Here is a 21,007-nt window from a genome sequence, read left to right as displayed (position 1 = left end):
TGAAAGACTGCAAAGAAAGCTATTTGATTTTAAATTTCCTTGGAGGACAGTATAGGCAAGACCTGCCTTCCAGAGATATCAAGGAAATGGAGGAAAGTATCCATGGTTTTAGGAGATAGAAGTAGTAGTGATTAACACTTAAAAGAATACTTAACGTGCCTGTCATAGTCCTAAATACTTTACACATATGACATATTTAATCCCTTGTAATCTGATGGAATAACCACAGGTATTATCCCCATGTTAAAATTGATGAAACCAATTGCCTGTAAAGTCTTAACATGTTCAAGGCCGTTGGCTGGTAAGTGAAGAGCTGAGATGTCACCTGCCTCTGAGTCATTGCTCTTAACCACTAGGTCAATCTGCTTGTGTTTGAGATAAGAAGACAGAGTGACCCAAAGGATTGGATTACAGAAAACACTGGCTAAGTGTAAATCTTGGAAGAGATTAAATTATGCTTTGAAATGTGTCTATTGATTTGTTCATTCACCATTAAATATTTCTAGAGTGCCTTCTAAGTGCCAGGTATTGGATTAGGCCCTTAAGGGATAAAAAGACAAATCTCAGCTCCTCCTCTCAACTAGTTTATATATACTAAGCAGAATACAGCAGATGCTAGATGTTGTAATAGCATTTTCTGGACATGGGTTGAATCAACTACTAGGAAGAATTCTTTTCTGGGTGAATTGATGACACTAACACTTTTTTATGAACATGTACTTTACTGGGTGAGCCACCACTAGACCTCTGGTTCATCTGATTTGTCCCATTTTAGGCCATAAAGTATTAATTAAAAGGCAATCAAATTTAAAGACAAGAATAGCTTGTAGTAGAATTCTCAGGATAGCTTGAAATAGAATGTCATTATGAAGCAAATTCTCACTCTGTCTGAACATCCTGTATCACAAAAAACACTACTTTTACAAGATGCTGATAATCGGGGGCTGGGCAGTGGTGCACTAGGTATAACATCTCCATTTGCATGGAACACTCACACTTTAAATACCATTAAATACTTCTTTAAATACCAGTAGTCCAGTATTACTTATTCAAGGAACTGAGAAAAATCCAGACTAGAAGTTTACTTTTTTATTTAAGTATAGAAATGGGGTTATGTTTTAAAATAAGATAATGACATAATTAGTATTCCAAAACATTAGGCAAATATCTTATTTCCAGGATTTAAATAAGTGAAACTCTTTTGATCATCCACTTGGAGATAAATGGCTATTTCTCCTTTTTTTTTTTTTTCTGTCATTCTACCACATTCACAAATTGATGATAATACACATTGATTTACCAATGTTTGAATTTTCTGACTATCTATATGGTTTTAAGAAGATTATACTATTATTGTTATTGATAAATTAATGATTGGTATAGTATTTATTATATAACTTGAAAACCCATTAGCTTCTGTTAGATTTACGCTTGTTTCATTCTGGTGTAAAATCTATTCCTAGTCCCTACCATGGCACTCAGTTATGATTTACTTATAAGTAAATGCCATATGTTTCTTTTCTGTTTTTTTTTTAATTATTTTATTTTATTTTTTATTTCTTCCCTTTTGTTGCCCTTGCTGTTTTATTGTTGTAGTCATCATTGATGTCATTGTTGTTGGATAGGACAGAAAGAAATGGAGAGAGGAGGGGAAGACAGAGGGGGAGAGAGAAAGATAGACACCTGCAGACCTGCTTCACCGCTTGTGAAGCAACTCCCCTGCAGGCGGGTATATGTTTATTTTCGATCTCAAAAAGAAACATAATTTAGACAACCTATAAGTTAGGTCTTTTTTTATTCTATTTTTTTGAAATTAAAATGTTTTTATTATCTTTATTTTGTTTACTAGATAGAGACAGAAATCGAGAGGGAAGGGGGTGATAGAGAGGGAGAGACAGACACCTGCAACACTACTTCACCACTTGCAAAGCATCCCCCCCTGCAGGTGGGGACTTGGGGCTCCAACATGGGTCCTTGTGCACTCTAACATGTGTGCTCAACCAGGTGTGCCACCACCACCCCCACCACCCCCTTTTGCCTTCACTGTTATTGCTGGGGCTCAGTGCTGTCCCTATGAATCCACTGCTCCTGGAAGTCACTTTTTAACCCCATTTTATTGGATAGAATATAGAGATATTGAGAGGGGAGGCTGAGAGGGAGAGAGAAAGAGAGACACCTGCAGACCTCCTTGACCATTCTTGAAACTTTCCCCCTACAGGTGGGGAGCAGGGGCTTGAAGAAGCTGGGTCCTTATGCATGGTGATGCGCATTTAACCAGGAGCATCACTGCCCTGCCCCCAAGTTTTCTTTCTTTCTCTCTTCCTTTCTTTCTTTCTTTCTTTCTTTCTTTCTTTCTTTCTTTCTTTCTTTCTTTCTTTCTTTCTTTCTTTTTCCCTTTCTCTCTTTCTCCCTTTCTCTCTTTCTTTCCCCTTTAGGTTACTAATACTTGCTTAAAGGATTTTTGTGGACAAGCATAGCAAGAATAAATTTGTTACCAGATTTTCACTCTTTATTGTTATAGTTTTGCTATAATATGTTGAGTTACTTTTTATTCTGTATCAAGAAAACTCAAACTCTTTATTAGTGACTTCAAGAGGACATCATCCTTAGACACTTATAGACTGTAGCATGCCAAATTCTGTACGCTTATTTTGAAAATTTTCCCACTGCTTTTCTGATCATTATAGGTTTTACTCTATGTATTTAGTGTAGGTAGGACTCAAGGAACACTTGAGAATGAGAAGAAACCAGACAACAGTAATAAACCCTAATGTGAATACTGTAAACTATATTTGCTCTCTTGTACATTAGGAGGCTGTCCTGACACAGCTCATTGTCTGAATTAAAAACAGTTAAAATTCTATGTCTTAAGTGCAAGGACCAGCGTAAGGATCCCGGTTCGAGCCCCAGCTCCCCACCTGCAGGGGAGTCACATCACAGGCAGTGAAGCAGGTCAGCAGGTGTCTTATCTTTCTCTCCTCCTCTCTGTCTTCCCCTCCTCTCTCCATTTTTCTCTGTCCTAGCCAACAATGATGAAAACAATAATAACTACAACACAAAACAACAAGGGCAACAAAAGGGAATAAATAAAAAAATATTAAAATTCTATGTCTTAAAAAAATAGAGGAACATTTGATGAAAAAGAATGATTTTTTTTCAAAAAAGAAAAGTGCTCCCTAGACATAGTCTGGTAGCGTGCTCTCTCATCTTGGATTTCTGGGTCATTTCTTTTCTGTCTCTTACAGGCATGTAGCACTAAAACTAAAGTTTCCCTTCCTTAAAATTATAACATGGCTGGATAATACCAGAAACCCTTAAGGGCCTATTTTTGTTGCAGCTTTCAAAAGAAAATCAGACTTTCAAAAATTCCCAAAGTTTTTTGATTCGGACCAATCATTCTAGAATGATTTGGTCTAATCTGCATACATATCGTGAGACATGAGCTGAAAGATTGGTTTCCACCTCTGCTGATTCCATAGTTTTCAGAGAAAAGTCAGAGGAAAACAAATTGCTGCAGACCACCAGTCTTAAAGCTCCTGTGGTTCTTTCTATTTCCAGGCTTGTAATTCTGCTTGTGATAATATGCATTTGAATCTTTTAGATTTGAGTTAAAAACATTATCACTTTGAGTTTCATAGCGTATTCAGTTACAAGAGCAGTGAACACTACTAGAGCTTTTGCAGAGGAGGTAGATAGAGAAGGATTCACATCAAAGCAGCTCATTAGCACTGCTGGTAAAAATATTTGTTGACCAAACCTGTCTAGAGATTCACTGACCTCCTCCAATTTAGGCTGTTTTATGTTGTTTTGCCCACAGCTTAGTGCACTCTCTTGATGTCTTATCTATCCCTCTTTTCCAGAAGCTAAATAGCTCTTGGCTTTTACTCTTTTGAGTAAAACTCCATTCTCTCTCTCATGTCCCATGGCCAACACCCAAAATAGGCCTAGAATGAAAAAGCTAGGGTGAAAAAAAGACAGGAACAGACAATGAGAGAAATTGGCACTTCAATTTTGGATATGTGTCCTAGCTTTATAAGTATAGATTTATTTATCTTTACAATGGGAATAGTTAAATGATTATATAAAGCATCTCCTCTGGTGAAGACAAGTCATGGACCAATTATTAGCTTTCCTTTCAAGACAGTAATGATGATTGAGTTACTGTTACCATCACTATTTGTGATTTCTTTATTAGCAACAGTAACTGAAATATACTGTTTTCAAACATTCTTATCTTAGTATTTACTCCTCCAGAATTCTCTTGTGCTAGGTAGGTAATACTGTATGTCCATTCATTGTTGCTTACACATTTCAGGTTAATACATTTGGTGAGGTTTCCTTTCTTTTTTTTTTTAATTTTATATTTATAAAATGGAAATACTGACAAGACCATAGGATAAGAGGGGTACAATCCCACACAATTTCCATCATCAGAATTCTGCATCCCATACCCTCCCCTGATAGCTTTTCTATTCTTTAACCCTCTGGGAGTATGGACCCAGGGTCATTATGGGGTGCAGAAGGTGGAAGGTCTGGCTTCTGGAATTTCTTCCCCGCTGAACATGGGCATTGACAGGTTGATCCACACTCCCAGCCTGTCTCTCTTTTTCCCCAGAGCTCTGGGGAAGCGGGGCTCCAGGACATACTGGTGGGGTCTTCTGCCCAGAGAATTCTGGTTGCCATCATGGTAGCAGCTGGAACCTGGTGACTGAAATGAGAGTTAACATATGAAGCCAAACAAATTGTTAACTAATCATGAACTCAAAGCCAAGAATACTGCGGATGCAGATTTACGGTCTCCATTTTGGAAATGGCTAGTAGGTCTACTCTAGGTGTATTTCAGAGGGCCCACGATCCTACTAGTTTTTGCCTGAGTCTGACATCTGATATGCAGATGGACCCAAGTTATTGTTTGGGGAGATGATGTCAGAGTTGGAAAAAAGGGCTAGAAAGCTGGATCAGAGAAGAGAGTAGCTCCCAAATATGGGAAAAGTATATAAATTTTGTTGACTGTAACCCCCATCAGTTTGATCTGGTGTTCATATTCAGCATAGGAGCCTATGTAACCTCTGCATCCCTGTAGGTCTGAGCTCACATCCTGTGGTCATGAGTAGGAACCTTCCAAGTTGCACCAATTTCAGGACCCATCTTTCTCAAGTGGTAGATAGTGTATGTTATCAACCTCCCTTTGAAGGATGGAACATTCTCTACTATTGTTGATCCACACTGAGGGCAAGGTCCTATGGGGGCCCACAAAGGGGTTCATTATGTTGTTCCTGATGGAGATGACCAGTAACAATGGAGAGAGGGATGTATTTGAGGTCTAGGCCCATCATGTCTGTGTGGGAATCCCAGGACTCCCTGACTAGGGCCCCAGCTGATGGGGTGCCCTGATAGTGATTAAGAGTCATCATTGGGGGCTGGGCAGTAGTCCAGCGGGTTGAGTGCACATGGCGCAAAATGCAAGGACCTTCGAAAGGATTCTGGTTCAAGCCCCCAGCTCCGTACCTGCAGGAGGGGGGTCACTTCGCAATCGGTGAAGCAGGTCAGACTCTCATGGAAACAATGGCCTGGACTTCCCGGGCAGTGGGCCCAGCCCCCAACATAGCAGGAAGTAGGTGAGGAGGGTATCTAGGTCTAAGTAGAATAAAAAAAATGAGAAGGAAGAGGAAGGGGAGATAGAGAGGGAGACATCTACTGTCATTTTTGCTGGCTGGCTTCGCAGGCGGGAGACAGAAACGACCAGAGACTCATGGCTGAGCTGAGAACGCAGTTCAGTCTTTATTCACGAGCAGGGATGCGGTTCAACAAACTAATCTAATCTAATCACAACCCAATTCTGTCCTGCATCTCTCTCCTCTGGTGGAAGAGTCAGGAACAAAGGAAATACATACGTGTGATAGGGGGCGGGGAGAAGGAAGAAGCTTGAACCAGCGAGGACTAAACCAAATGTCCCAGAAGCAGGGGGAGCGAGGGCCAAACCAATGTCCTGGAGGCAGGGGGAGTGAGGATTAAACCAATGTAACAGAATGACCATGTAAATAGACCACAACGTCAAGCAATGTAACAGAAGGGGTTTTAGAAGCAGACTTTAGAAGCATACCAACAACCTACAGCAGTGCTTCACAGTTTATGAAGTTTTCCCCCAGCAGGTGGGGACTAAGGCTTGAACTCAGGTCTTTGCTCACTCTATTGTAGGTGCTTAACCAGGTGTGCCACCCACTGGCCTCCCATGCTTCTAAAACATCTAGAATATTCTGCCAGTTTTTTCTTTTAATTTTCTTCTTTAAAGAGATTTTTTATGAGAGAGAGAGACCGAGAGAGAGAAAGAGAGATAGAGAGAGAGAGACCTAGCATGTGTAGCTTTGGTACTTGACAGTGCTAGAGGTTAAACCTGGGGGCTGTAGGGCCTTAGGCATGCAAGTCTGATTTGTTGTCACTAGGATATCTCCATAATCCTAGTTAAAGCTTCTTCCTCTCTTTCTTCCTTTCTTTTGTTCTTCCTCTCTTTTTTCTTTCTCTCGTTTTTAAAAGTCTCTCTCTGAGAAATAAAACATGAAAAGGGTTTTGTTTTTAATTTTGTATATTTATATTTGCATAAGTTTTAAACAACAAAGTGTTTAAAACAGTGTTTTCTTTCTTTCTCTAGTGTCTCTATTCATATTTTCAGTGATGTTCTTCCATGTCTTATACACACAGCAGAGGATAAGCTTCTAAGTCAGGGCACTTACTCTCACAAAGCCTGAGATGTGGCCTTGAATTCCTCTCTAACAAATATTCTAGACAGTCATTTGTTCTTGGTACCATTAAATAGATGTGATGTTTTGAAGTTCTAGTTGAGCTGGATAGTGAAATTAATATTTTCTTTACTAGCTGTTTACAAACACCCCTCTCCCAGACACATGCATACCTTCTGGCCATAAAAAAAACAAAAAGACACCTATTACAATGTGACTCTTTTTTTTTTTTATAAAGATTTAATTATTTATTAATGAGAAAGATAGAAGGAGGAGAGAGAAAGAACCAGACATCACTCTGTTACATGTGCTGCCAGGCATTGAACTCAGGACATCATGCTTGAGAGTCTAATTCTTTATCCATTGCACCATCTCCCAGATCACACAATATGACTTTTAAGTTTTTATTTATTTATTCCCTTTTGTTGCCCTAGTTGTTTTATTGTTGTAGTTATTATTGTTGTCACCGTTGTTGAATAGGCCAGAGAGAAATGGAGAGAGGAGGAGAAGGCAGAGAGGAGGAGAGAAAGATAGACGCCTACAGACCTGCTTCACCGCTTGTGAAGTGACTCCCCTGTAGGTGGGGAGCCTGGGGCTGGACTTGGGATCCTTATGCCAGTCCTTGCGCTTGGCGCCACATGTGAGTATGACTCTAACCATTACTTGAGTCATATTTCATTAGTAACTTTTTAAAATTATACCTTTTATGCATTCATTCTGAAAACATGTTGACTTCTAAGTAACTAGATGTTCAGCCTTGTGCTATGCCCAAGGATATAGACATGAATGTGACTCCCATTTCTGTCCTTGAGGAATGCCTTGAGGGTTTCACATTGTAATCAGAAGGTGCAATAAATGACAAAAAACAGAATGGATGATTATAGCACCTCATGGAGGTAGGAACATGAGTGAATATGGTCTATTGGAGCAGCTCCAAGTACTAGATCTGCCTGTGGCCTGGAGAAAACTTCACTGGAGAGTGCCTTTTGATCTGGACACTCATGTCCACCTAGGGGCTAGAGAAAATGTTGCGGGCCAGAATCCTGGGAGGTCATGTGTGTTGTTAGTAGCATGTACAATGTGATATTCAGATTGCAGGTGCTTAGTAGCAAAGGGAAAGATCCTGTCAGTGTACTCAGACTTGCCATCAGCAGTGGCCTGCTGAACCCTCCCACAATGATTCTTCACCAGGGCAGCCCCCATTTAGGGTCTCCCTTTTCATTGCCACTCCTCCCTGTGGTCACCAAGCTGTGGCCTGCTCTGGGAAGAAGGACCTGGGTCCCTGGGATCCCCTTGTAACTCTCCCAGGACCCCTGTAGAGGGTCATGACCTACAGTTTCAGAAATACTTTTGTGTTTATATGAGCGCTGGCCCCTCAACCCCCAACCCAAATTTAGTTCGTAGTATTTTTCCAGGGCATTCAAAATATAGAGCAGAGAGGGCAGACTTTTACTCTTAAGTGTTTACCCCTGTTCCCCTCCCCCCACATTAGCCTGTTTTCAGGGAATTGAGAATCCTGTCTTTGTTGTCTGGGTGGGGAGTGGGAGGATTCATTTTGAAATTGACAGGACTGTGTCCTACTCATCGAATTACATTGTCATAAGACAAAAACCACTGGAGCTTAATATCATTTGCCCTTGTGGTATGAAATCTTTGACTCCGGGATCAGGAAGAATGCTTATTTGACTACTGGAGTGAAGGTGGAGGTGTAGGGATGGGGGCCAGGCTGTGATGCACCTGGTTAAGTGCACATAGTGCAATAACCTGCATAATGATTTTACATTCGAGGGATGCTTCACAAGTGGTGCAGCAGGTCTGCAGTGTCTTATCTTTCTCTCTCTCTCTATCTCCTCCTCCCACCTCAATTTCTCTGTCCTGTCAAATAAAATAGAAAAGGAAAAAAGAAAGAAAAAAAAAAGGCCACTGGGAGAGGTGGAGTTCCGGCCCCAAGCCTCAGCAATAACCCTGGTGGCAAAACGAGAGATACAGGGAGTTGAGATTCCTTCAAGTTAGCACTGATTGGCAATATTCTAGAAATGCAAAGAAATGTAAAAATAAAATACTAAGGAACCCTTTAAAACTCTCATCCACTCCTCCAAGAATATTTTAAGGGAGTCTTTTTATATCAATTCCCTAATGGCAAAAGACAAGCAAAGGCAAATAAAATGTCAGCGGTAGGAGTTCATCAGGCCAGATTACATGGCAGAACATTGTGACAACAACTAACGAACAGACCACCAGTAGTGGTAGTCAGTCACATATTTCAGATGCAGCTGGTACTAGATGTGAATTCCTAAAAAATCATATTGGTTAAATGTAAGAGAAATTTGTGTTTAGCTGTAGTACAAAGTGTTCTGAAACAAGCCCACATCTTAGTGGCAGTTTGTGTAAGTTGCAGGTATTATGACAGCTTGATTTGGGATGCTGTCAGTTGCTACCAGCACTGTTGCCAAGTGGTTGTCGCCTTACCTCGGAAGAGGGGATAGATGATGACTATATACAGACCAGGGTGTGATTTTGTAAGTCTTGGTCACATTACACTGCTGGATTTCTGTTCTTATCTGTCTTCATGTGAACTGATTGTTGGACCATCATTTCTGAGCATTATTTGGTCTGGTTTTAGGGGACAGAAGTCTTGTCTGGGGGCCGGGTAGTGGCGCACCTGGTTAAGCACACATGTTACAATGTGCAAGGCCCCAGGTTTGAGCCCCCAGTCCCCACTTGCAGGGGGAAAGCTTCACAAGTGGTGAATCAGTGCTGAAGGTGTCTCTCTGTCTCTCACTCTCTCTATCCCTCCCTTCCCTCTCAATTTCTGAATGTCTCTATCCAATAAATAAATAAGTAAAGATAATAAAAAAAATTTTTTTAATGATAAAAAAGAAGTCTTGTCTGATAGTGTTTTAGATGATTTCATTGTTCATGGGTCCATAGAGGCTGTTAAAAGAATCAGAAATGTTGAAATGGAATCTCACTGATATCAAAGTTAGGCAGTGGCTAGGCTTTCATAGTAGTTGTTTTGTTCACTTTCCTTTTGTTTAACAAAACCCCAAAGTAGGTAGACTAGCTAATAAGATATTTTTTAAATTTGCTGTAATAGAAATATCTTGCATCTCTAGTAAGACTCTTGGGAGGGGGCCAGGTGGTGGTGCACTTGGTTGAGCACACATGTAACAATGCAGAAGGACCTGGATTCAAGTCCTCTACGGGCGGGGGGGGCTTTATGAGCAGTGAAACAGTACTGCAGGTGTCTGTCTCTATCCATCTCCACCTCTCTCAATTTTTGTCTCTATCCAGTAAATAAATTAAATTAAAATTAAAAAATGAATCATGGGAAATTAAGGCATTTTATATGGTATCTTTCCACAAAGAGGAGAGGATTGCTTTTCTTTCCTGGAGTAAAGTGATTTCTAGACGTTTGCTGAACGTCATAGATAACCTTGAACATTCACTGTAAATAGATAATGTAGAACAGATTAGATCAATTAGTTCCTTCATTTAAGGGTAGGATAAGCAATGCTTGAGGGACACTGTTAACATACGGGAGGTGACAGACGAGATTGATTTGCATTTTTTCACACCATTAAGAAATACTGAAATTTGGGACTGAGTGACGGCACACCTGATGGGTGCACATGTTGCCATGAACAAGTTCGTTATTACTTAGGAAGCTCATGTACTATCTGATGATCAAATATTGTGAGCCAAATCTTTAAGCTGTTATTTGGATTTCTAAGATGGAAATTATTGGACATGATTTGTCTCAGTTCCCCATAGACTACTTCTTTGCTGTGGTTTGCCTTACTCTGATTTTAGACTGACCCCTGGACAGTCTACTTGAGGAAAGCACTAACAGAGTATTCTGATTTTGGTAACTTTATCTGAAGATGCAATTGATTCTAAAGTTTTCTATCTCTTTCCCTTTCCCCTTCTCCTTCTCCTACTTCTCCTTTCCATTCTGAGATTAATTAGATCCTTTAGCCAAAAATTCTTTGAGATATTCTGGGTATGTTCTGCCCTTATTTCCAGAAGCTTTTCTATCTTCATTCTTTTGTTGGTTGTTTTTGGTTGTCCTCTCTTTTCCTTCAGCTTGAGCTATTTAAGTGGAGAAAGAAGAAAAGAGAAAGACGGCTGAGGGATTAGATGAGAGGGTGCTTAGGAACTCTGTGTTCCTGCCAAATGATATTTGAAAAAAAGTATTGAATATTTTTCTTTTAATTTCCCAATCAGAGTGTGAATTGCTCTTTGCCAAATGTCTTTTGGGACTTTGCCTGGGCCCCATATGCCAGAGTTGGGGATTCATCTTGGCCAGACACTGTTACATATTGAAGAGGAAGCTATTTCCAGGAAAGCTCAGAGAGCTATAGCTCCTAGAAATCTTTTCTTGATTGTATGAGCCAGGCCTCAGCACTTTTGACCATCTGGAAAATTCTGGACCTAAGCACCAATAACTATCTTACACTTTCTTTCTTTCTTTCTTTCTTTCTTTCTTTCTTTCTTTCTTTCTTTCTTTCTTTCTTCCTTTCTTCCTTTCTTCCTTTCTTCCTTTCTTCCTTTCTTCCTTTCTTTCTTCTTCCTTCCTTCATTTCTTCCTTTCTTTTTCTTTTGCTTTCTTTCTCCCTTCTCCTTCTCCTTATCCTCCCCCTTCTCCTTTTCCTTATTTTTTTTTATTGCCAAAGAGAGATAGACAAACAGATCAGAGCACTCACTGATCCTCCATTTTATGAAGATCATGCCCATGGCCTCCTTCATGTGAAATATGCATTCTACTGCTAAGCTACCTCCCCAGACTGCATATTTTCCTTCTCATTGCTTAAGTTAAAAAAAAAAATCACTTTTTTTTGTTTGTTAATTGTGGTGTGCTTCTCTGTTTAGTTAATGCTGTACTTTGACTCTTCGCTACTGATGTTTCTGTGGCCTGTCTTATTTACAGTAGCACTCATTCTGTTTATTTCTAGATGTAGACAGCATCTTCAGAGTATTGTGAGGTAGATTCTGTACAACCAAAGAACATGTTATTTTGCTATAGTGCTACACTTGACATCACTATTCATTAGTACTCTGCTTGTGGTTGTCTGCTTATATCAAATATAAAAGTGGTCTTAGCTTTGTTGTAGAAGTAGCTCCTGACAGTTTGTCTTGCTTATTTTTTCTACTTAAAAAACATAAATTCACTAAATCCCTTTGAACCTATTCAGCTTCCTCTCTTCCTCCCTTCCTTCCTCCCTCCCTCCCTCCCTTCCTTCCTTCTTTCCTTCCTTCCTTCCTTCCCTCCCTCCCTCCCCCTCCTTCCTTCCTTCCTTCCTTCCTTCCTTCCTTCCTTCCTTCCTTCCTTCCTTCCTTCCTTCCTGAGCTCAAGTATGCGTAATTTCATTGCTTCGGGGCCCATCTTTCTACCTTCCTTCCTTCCTTCCTTTCTCTCTTCCTCCCTTCCTTCCTTTCTTCCTTTCTTTCTTTTTCTCAGAAAAAGTACAGATGCTATAGTACTGAAGCTTATCTAGGAGTCATAGCATTCCACGTGGTGCCAGGGCTCAAAATCAGGTTCTGTGCATGGCAAGATATCCTACCTGATGAACTATCTTTGACCCCCTTTCATATTATTTTGCCTTTTAAGTAATACATTTATGAACTTACTGTGATAAATAAACCATTTAAAAGTTACCCTATGCCATAATGATATCAAATAAGGTATATCTTTGCTTACTGAGTATACACAGTTTATATTGGAATTAAGACACAGGCATTCTGGTCCACAGTGGCAATGGCACACCTGGTAGATTGTCATGCACGAAGACTTGTGTTTGCGCCTCTCGTCTCCACATACGCATGGGACCTTTACAAGCAGTGGAACTCTGCTATAGGTGTCTCCCCTTTTATGTTTCTTCCACCCCTTTTCTCTCTTTCATTCTCTATTAAAAAAAAAAAAGAAGGATGGAAGAAAGAAAGAAAGAAAGAAAGAAAGGGCCACTGGGAGTGGTGGTATAGTGGCAGGCACTGAATCCTAGTTACAATTAGAATAGGAAAAAAAAAAGACACATACACTCAACAGTTAATGAGTGAGATGGAATTTTTACAGTGCAAATTATTTATAGAGTAAAATGCTTTAGTGACATTGAAAAATAAAGAAGTATTAGGTTTGCATTGGCTAAGTATATATCATGTGCCAAGGCATGGATATCTAGAGTTAAATTTAGGGGGCTGAAATTTAGCTTGGCAATTTATTCTTTATTATGTGCAATGACCCAGGTTTGGGAGCACCATGCAAAGGGTAAGCTTCAAGAGTGGTAGAGCAGTGCTATTATGTCTTTGCTCCTCCACGTCGCTTTCCCTCTATCTGGGAAAATAAAAGGATTCACCAAAAAGTGAGGTAGTTGCTAAGACATGAAACCCCCCCCCCCCATCAAAGCTCCAGTGGCAATAACATAAAAAAGATTGTTTAGTATCTTAATTATCAATAACTTTCGCATGTATTGTAGTAGGTGTCTCTGGTGTCATAGAAAAACCCTGCAAATAAGAGATCAGAGGGGGTCAGCTGACACTGAGGAGTGCTCTATCACTGATGAGTGTGTAATTCAGATCATAGATCTAGACTATTTAATCTTTTTTTAAAAAAACATTTTATTTATTTATTAATGAGAAAGATAGGAGGAGAGAGAAAGAACCAGACATCACTCTGGCACATGTGCTGTCAGGCATCGAACTCAGGACCTCATGCTTGAGAGTACAAAGCCTTATCACTGCGCCACCTCCCAGACCACTCCTTTTTTTTTTTTTTTTACCAGAGCATTGATCAGCTCTGGCTTATGGTGGTGCAGGGGATTGAACCTGGGACTTAGAAACCTCAAGAATGAGAGTCTCTATGCATAACCATTATGTTAGCTACCCCAGCCTCACCTCATGAGGATTTTTGCTGAGATGTACTCTGATTTCCATTTATTTTTGTGCTGAGTTCTTTTCTGTCCTTTTTCCCTTCTTATCAACATGTGGTATTCTTTGATGTAGTCTCCTTGTTTAAATATGTGGTTCTTGAGTCAGGCTTCACCACCTCTGTATAGAAAGTCTGTGTGAGACAGATCATCATTTCTTTATTGATTCTTTTCTCTCTCATAATAAATTCAGGGCTGGCACATGTACTGATGAGTAGCCTCCTGAGTCCTAGAGAGACTTAAAAAGCAGAAAGGGGGATAGAGGAGAAGAAAAGAGAAGAGAGGGGAAGGGAGAGGACGGGAGGGGAGGAGAGGAGAGGAGAGGGGAGGGAAGGGGAGAGAGGAGAGAGGAGAGGGGAGAGGGGAGAGGGGAGAGGGAAGAGGGGAGAGGGGAGAGGAGAGAGGAGAGAGGAGAGAGGAGAGGAGAGAGATGTCACAGCACATGTGCTTGGTGCCAGGGCTCCAAGCTAGGGCTTTTTGCCTAGTAAGGTGCAGGCTCTACCAACTGAGCTATCTTCCAGCCCTACCCTTTTGCTTTTCTGTGTTCTTCACGACTGACTTTGGCTCAAGTACTTCAGGAGGATGTTGTTGAACTCAGTGTTCTAAACTTTCCTCAGAAATGTTTTTTTTTTTTTTTTATGATGCTAGTGATGACAGTATTAAACTACAATAGTTCTTGACTTGCTGTCAGAACTGGCCAGCTTCCTCTCCAGACTCATGGTTATCAACCCTGTTTTTTTTTTTTTTTAACTGGGACTATACACAATAATTGCTATTTCTGTGTGTTCTCTGTGCCTAATTTCATTGGGAAACCCCTTCAAACAAATAACTGGGATGATAAAAGCACTGGCAGCTCCTTTTCTTTAGCTATTGGAATTTTTTCTTTGGCAGAACTCATGTTACTTTATAGAGGTTGGAGCTTACCTGGAAAAGAAAAGAGTCTCTTTTCTCATGATCCAGAGGGATGCCCCACCCCCAGGGGATTCTGTATTACCATTTCCAGCTTAGTCTTTTGACTTGAGAATGAAGCAGTCCTCAGGGAAGATAGCTTTTATTTTACCTTTGCCAACTTTAAAAAAAAAAAGCTCTATTTATTTGTGTTCTGATGTTATTAGGAGCTGAATCATGCTTTGGTTGAGATTAGTATGGGTTGAACCACATGGTATAGCCACATCTGTAGTAAAATATTGTCAGATATTTGTATGATCATGTACATTAGCCAACTATATCTTATTGATAGAATATGACCTAGCTTATAGCTTGTTTTTCTTAGTAGTGATGAGCTGTGAAAAAGTATTCCAGATTCTGTGTTAAGTGATTTTATGGAAAGTCAAGGCTAAGACTTATTTTTTCTTTCTATTGGCTCCTAGGTCACCCTGCACCTGAATCCCATTTCATCAGTCCACATTCATCAGAAGCCTGTTGTATTCTTGCTTAACTCCCCTCAGCCCCTACTCTGGCATCTGAAGACAGAGAGGCTTGCAGTCGGGGTCTCCAGACTTTTCTTGGTAAGTGAAACTCCCCCAAAATGATACTTAGCATAAGGATATAATGATTTCCACAAGTTTACGCGATCTTGAAAGGCTTATTTCATGGAAATAAAACCAGAGTCTGCAGTGTATTCACTCTGGAATATGTTCTGAGTGATGTTTGGATGGCACAGATAAATAAGTATATTAAAAAAAAAAAACACCACTCACAAGTTTGCTTGTGGATGGAGAGCTGGGTCTAGCTTGCACATTAGAATGAGACCTGCAGCCATACTGTGTGGCCTGAACTTTGGTCTCAGCTCTGAAACCTCCTTGTATTATCAGGAGCAATGTAAATATTTTGAATAGTCACTAGGTGTGTGGTCTCCCAGCCACAACATAAATATCCACAAACCCATCTGTCTGTATATAATGCAGGCCTAATTTCTGATACGAGGATCTGTTTGTTGAGAAAGTGACACAGTGAGCTCCAAAATGAAAACGTTTGTATTTTATAAAAAAGCTGGAATCCAACTCAAGTAGAACGATCCAAATATTACCTACTATTTGTAAATCATATCCTTTTGGGTTTGCCAGAACATTCAAGCTTGCTAGTTGTGGGGAAATTGATGGGTTGTTTGGATGAAATTTTTTTGGTATGATATCATGTCTGATGATGAACAACACTGCACTTTGTAGTGATAACTCACATTGTCTCTTGCTAAAGCTGAAGCTTGAATACCAAATCTTGGGACTTTAAACCTCTCTTCCCACAAGCATAGAAAACAAGAAGAAGCCTCAGTTAATAGTTCTTTTCTTTCATAGTGAATATACTTTACCTAATTAATGACTTTTAATCTAACTTTGTAGTTTCTTATCATTTGTATTTGAAGAGGTTAAAAGTAACATTCAAAGGTACTGACTGAATACAGTAAGACCATAATCAATAGTTGATAAATAACTGAGTAAAAAGGTGAGAAAGGCAAGCTCTTCTTAATTGCAGAAAGCCAATAAATAAAATGTAGAAGGAATGATGGAGTAGAGAAATCATCATTTTGTAGCCATTATATATAGTTGATTGTACAAGAGTCATCAGTAGATGCTGTTTTTTTTTTTTAGTTTATTTGTTTATAAAATGGAAGTATTAACAAGACCATAGGATAAGAGGGGTACAATTCCATATAATTCCCACCACCAGAACTATGTATCCAATCCCCTCCCTTGAAAGCTTCCCTATTCCTTATCCCTCTGGGAGCATGGACCCAGGGTCATTATGGGGTGCAGAAGGTGGAAGGTCTGGCATCTGTAGTTGCTTCCCTGCTGAACTTGAGCATTGACAGGTCGATCCATACTCCCAGCCTGTCTCTCTCTTTCCCTAGTGGGGTAGGGATCTGGGGAGGCGGGACTCTAGGACACATTGATGGGGTCATATGCCCAGGGAAGTCAGGTTGGCATCATGATAGCATCTGGAACCTGGTGACTGAAAAAGAGTTAAGATATAAGGCAGAACAAATTGTTGATTAATCCTGAATCTAAAGTCAAGAATATTGCAGATGAAGCTATGGGGTCTCCATTTTGGAAAAAGCTAGTATGTCTATTTGAGGTATATTCTAAGGTGCCCATGACCTTACTAGTTTGTGTCTGAGCTTGACATCTAACATGCAGGTGACCTAAGTTATTTTCTGGGGTGGTTGTGTCATAGTTAGAAAAAAGAGCTAGAAAGCTGGATCAGGGAATAGAGTAGCTCCCAAATATGAGAAAAGTGTATAAATACTGTTAACTGTAAACCCCATAGATTTGATCTGAGGCCCATAGTCAGCACAGGAGCCTATGTAACCTCTGCATCCCTGTAGGTCTAATCTGGTATTCTATGGTCATGGCTAGAAACATTCCAGGCTGCATTAATTTCCAGACCCATCATCCTCAGGTGATAGGTAGAGTATGTTATCTGACATTCCTTCAGAGAATGGAACATTCCCTACCCTTATTTATCCACATTGAGGGCAAGGTCCTATGAGGCCCACAAAGGTTGTTCCTGATGGAGATGACCAGTGACAGTGATGAGAGGGATCTGTTAGAGGGCTAGGTCCAGGAGATGCTAAGTTTTGCACAAGTGGAAGAAGTTTGAGGGACAGCATATTACATAGTCTCCATTTTTTTCATCAATAACAAATGAAAGAACAGTTAACTATGTACGGTAGAGATACCCAGCAAAACTTTAGCCAGGGGATCAAAACTAACATCACAGTATGATGCATGTGGACATGGTGTGCTTCTAAAATGTGTAACCTGAAAAAGAATACATTCATATGACTTTTCTACCCAAATCTAATCAAAAGGAAACATTAGAATCAAATTGAGTGACATTCTACAATATAACTAGCATGTGCTGTCCAAAATTGTTAAATCATGAAAGATGAAGAAATGGGATTGGAAGAGTCTCTTCCAAGTTAAGAGGGGGTCTTACCATGTGCTTGAGGTCCTGGGTTTGGGCCTCAAAGTTGAGTAAGTGCAATTTGGACAACATCAGAATTCCATGAATGGTAAAATAGTGCTGAGATGTCTCTCCTTTTGCCCTCCCTTTATCTCTAAAGTAAAGAGTGAAAAAAAGTGGACCAAGGAGGCTACTAAGTGATGATGTGCAGTGTGTGTGACCCCTGCAGCAAAAAAGAAGAAGGAGGAGGAGGAGGAAGAGAAAGCAAAGACAAAGGGGTGTTCTGGGGAGATACCATGGTAGCATAATGGCTATGTAAATGACTTTTTTTTTTTTTTTTTGGTAACAGACTTTCTTGCCTGAGGCACCAAAGGTTCCAGGTTCAATACCCTTGCACTACCATAAGTCAAAGTAGAGCTCTGATAAGGAAAGAAACAGCCTTAGGATGCATGAAAGAAAAAGAAAAGTAAAGAGAAAGAAAAGAAAAAGAGCAAGCCTGAGGAATTTATATAGGTTAGAGAAGACTAAAATGACTCATGATCTTGAAGTGAATCCTGTTGGGTAGAGAGGGGCTGCTTCTATAAGGGACTTTATTGGGACAAAGGTAGAATTGAAACGCCTATAGATGAAGTATCAATGTTACCTTTTTAAGTTTATTAAGTGTACTGTTGTTCTTTTGAACTATATTTTCAACTTCATAAATTTGAATCAATTTCAAAATAAAGCAATTTTAAATTTGAAAGTACTTTTACAAGATAGAGTTAATACTTTGCAGCCTTTTCTGAGAGTTGAAATTGCCATTATTTCAAATGTGAAAGACCTAAGGTCAGAGTTAGTTACTATTAATATTAATATCAGTTTACTTAGCACTAAATACATTGAAAATATTGCATGGGTTACTCCTAGCACTTTACCTCACTCAACTCTCACAATGGCCCCATGGCAACCCCATTACAAAGAGGAACTAAGACATAATGAGGTTAGGCACTAACTCAAATAAACTAATTTGGACAGTGGTGGGAACTCACACATGGCATTTGCTCTATGAGTTTTTATGCTAACTTTTCTACCTCTAACTCATAATTATTCTTCTGTGGATAAAAATACTTGTGATGAGTGGTCTGGGAGGTGATGGAGTAGCTATAGTGCTGAAATAAGAAGCATGATCATGTGTTCCCCCCAGTATTATATGTACCAGAGTGGTGCTCTGGCTCACTCCTCTCTCCTCTCTCTATCATTAATAAATAATCTTTTAAAAATATTTGTGTACTTCTGCACCCCATAATGACCCTGGGTCCATACTCCCAGAGCAATAAAGAATAGGGAAACTATCAAGGGAGGGGACTGGATATGGAGCTCTGGGGGTGGGCAAAGTATCTCTGTTATCCCATGGTCTTGTCAATGTTTCCATGTTATATATATATTGTGTCCAATGGTCATAAAGGCATGTGAGTATTTTGATCTTTTAGTTTAATACTGTAGGCACAGGCTGTGTGTACCTATTTAAATTTAGATAGACTAAAATCAAAAATATAATTCCTTAGGCACACTAGCTACTTGTCAGTAGCTCAGTGGCTATATAACTCTAGTGGCTACCACTGTGGACAAGTTGTGAGCGAACACTGTACTTACTTTGGTTTCAATTCAAGCAGTAATATTGGGCAAATCAGTTAATTGTCCTAAGCCTGATTTTCCTCCCAGTTATAATATATAAATAATAATAGTCCCTACACTTCTGAGTTGTTAATTAATTATTGTTGCCAGGAGTGTGTTCCTATGTGATTCCACTGTTTCTGAAATATTTATTTTTTTTAATTACAAAGAGAAGTGTGTGTGTGTGTGAGAGAGAGAGAGAGACAGCGAGAGACAGAGAGAGAGACAGAGAGAGAAGGAGGCACTACAACACTACTCACAAAATTTCCTCTGGTACTGTGTATGATATTCTCATGTGATGCTTGGGTATTAAACCCAGGTCCTTACACATAGTAAAGTGTGTGCTCCACTGGCTGATTTGTCTTCCAGCCCTCATGGTTGTTATCTTGATTAAATGAAATTATATGCAAACTGTTTTGTGTGTAATAATTCATAGATATTGCCTTACTTTGTTATTACTGCTTAGTATTAGTCATAGTGAAGAATTTGGGAAGGATGATGAATTTACATTTCTAATTATGAAATGTCTAGCTTGACTGACCCTAGACTAAAGGAGTTCCCACTTCTCTGGGCTGTTGATCCAAATGAGAAGTGGGGGTGGGCACATATGTCACAGAATAGTTGATTTCTGGATTCCTCCTTCAAGCTGTCATTCCATGGATTTTAAGAGAATATGTCCTACTTCTCGTTATTATTTGTTTGTTTCGTATTGTTTAAAAACTGTAAGAACTGCTTCTTGCCCATCAGTTTAAGACACACTAACAATGAAAAAAAAAAATGAGACAGTTTCAGTAAACAGTATAACATCATCCCTATTTGGAGTTAATCCCATGTAAGGAGATTGCAGATTAACTAGTAACATACCAACACTTTAAAATTTGGTCTTTAAAATTCTACTTTGTTATACAACAGTATATCTGACTGGCTTTGCTTCTTTTTATCTTTTTTTTTGTTGTTGTTGTTAAAATGGGTTTCTCCTATCTGTACATGTCTTCATGACCTGGAAAGACGGTGGAACATCTGTTGTTCATTGAGGTTCTCAGATCACTAGACAGTGAATGATGCAAGTTGTCTCACCAGCTGGGAGCTCTACCTAACAGAGAGTGTCCTGAAGTGAAAAAGAAAAGACTGGTTCTCCTCTGACTATGAGATCATATCAGGATCCTCTCATCCACTTGCCACTCTTTGCAGCAAAGGGCTCTGCTGCTGGTTTGAAGCCACTGGTACAAGCTATGTATATGCATATATTGTAGATAAGAATTCAGGTTGGAAGGCCATATAGCTAAATTATTTAACATAAATCATTTTATCTAAACAATTCAGAAGGTCTGTAGAGTCTTTGGAAACTGAGGCGTAGCCATTTGCACAAATCTTGTCTCTAAATTTATCAGCGTTGCTGCAGAAAGAGGGTGGGTCCCATGAGTGTAGTATGCTTGTGCCTTGCTGCTTTCCTCATAGACTGCTCAGAGGTTAACATTACTGACTTAAAGCTGCCTTCACACTCTAGGTAGAGATGCAATATATTAACTGCTTATTTAAAAGTAAGACAGAAAGATAAGTTCAGATAATTGTATGTGCTCTGTGAGGGTGTTTTTTAAAAATTTTAATCATCATTATTATTATTTTTACTACCAGTATTATTGCTGGGGCTTGGTGCCTGCATGACTCCACTGTACTCAACAGTCATTTCTTCCCCTTTTTGATAGAGGATGAGATGGAAAGAAGTATAGAGGGAAAGAGATGGAGAAAACACAGCAGCACCACTCCACTGCTCATGAAGCACCCCCTTAA

General features: G+C 39.6%; 1 protein-coding gene across 4 annotated transcripts in view; it reads left to right on the top strand.

Moving 5' to 3' along the window:
- TGFBR3 (transforming growth factor beta receptor 3) overlaps positions 1–21,007 on the top strand; it is a 231,647-nt gene that overhangs the window by 133,272 nt on the left and 77,368 nt on the right. For all 4 annotated transcript variants that reach the window (XM_060202065.1, XM_016188854.2, XM_060202064.1 and 1 more), the window contains one exon: positions 15,031–15,168. In XM_060202065.1, coding sequence (XP_060058048.1) covers positions 15,031–15,168 — 138 coding nt within the window. The remainder of the gene's footprint in view (positions 1–15,030; positions 15,169–21,007) is intronic.

The sequence above is a fragment of the Erinaceus europaeus genome, chromosome 11 (genome assembly GCF_950295315.1).
Source record: "Erinaceus europaeus chromosome 11, mEriEur2.1, whole genome shotgun sequence".
In the NCBI taxonomy this organism is placed as follows: Eukaryota; Metazoa; Chordata; class Mammalia; order Eulipotyphla; family Erinaceidae; genus Erinaceus; species Erinaceus europaeus.
This window is presented reverse-complemented; position numbering and strand designations above follow the sequence as displayed.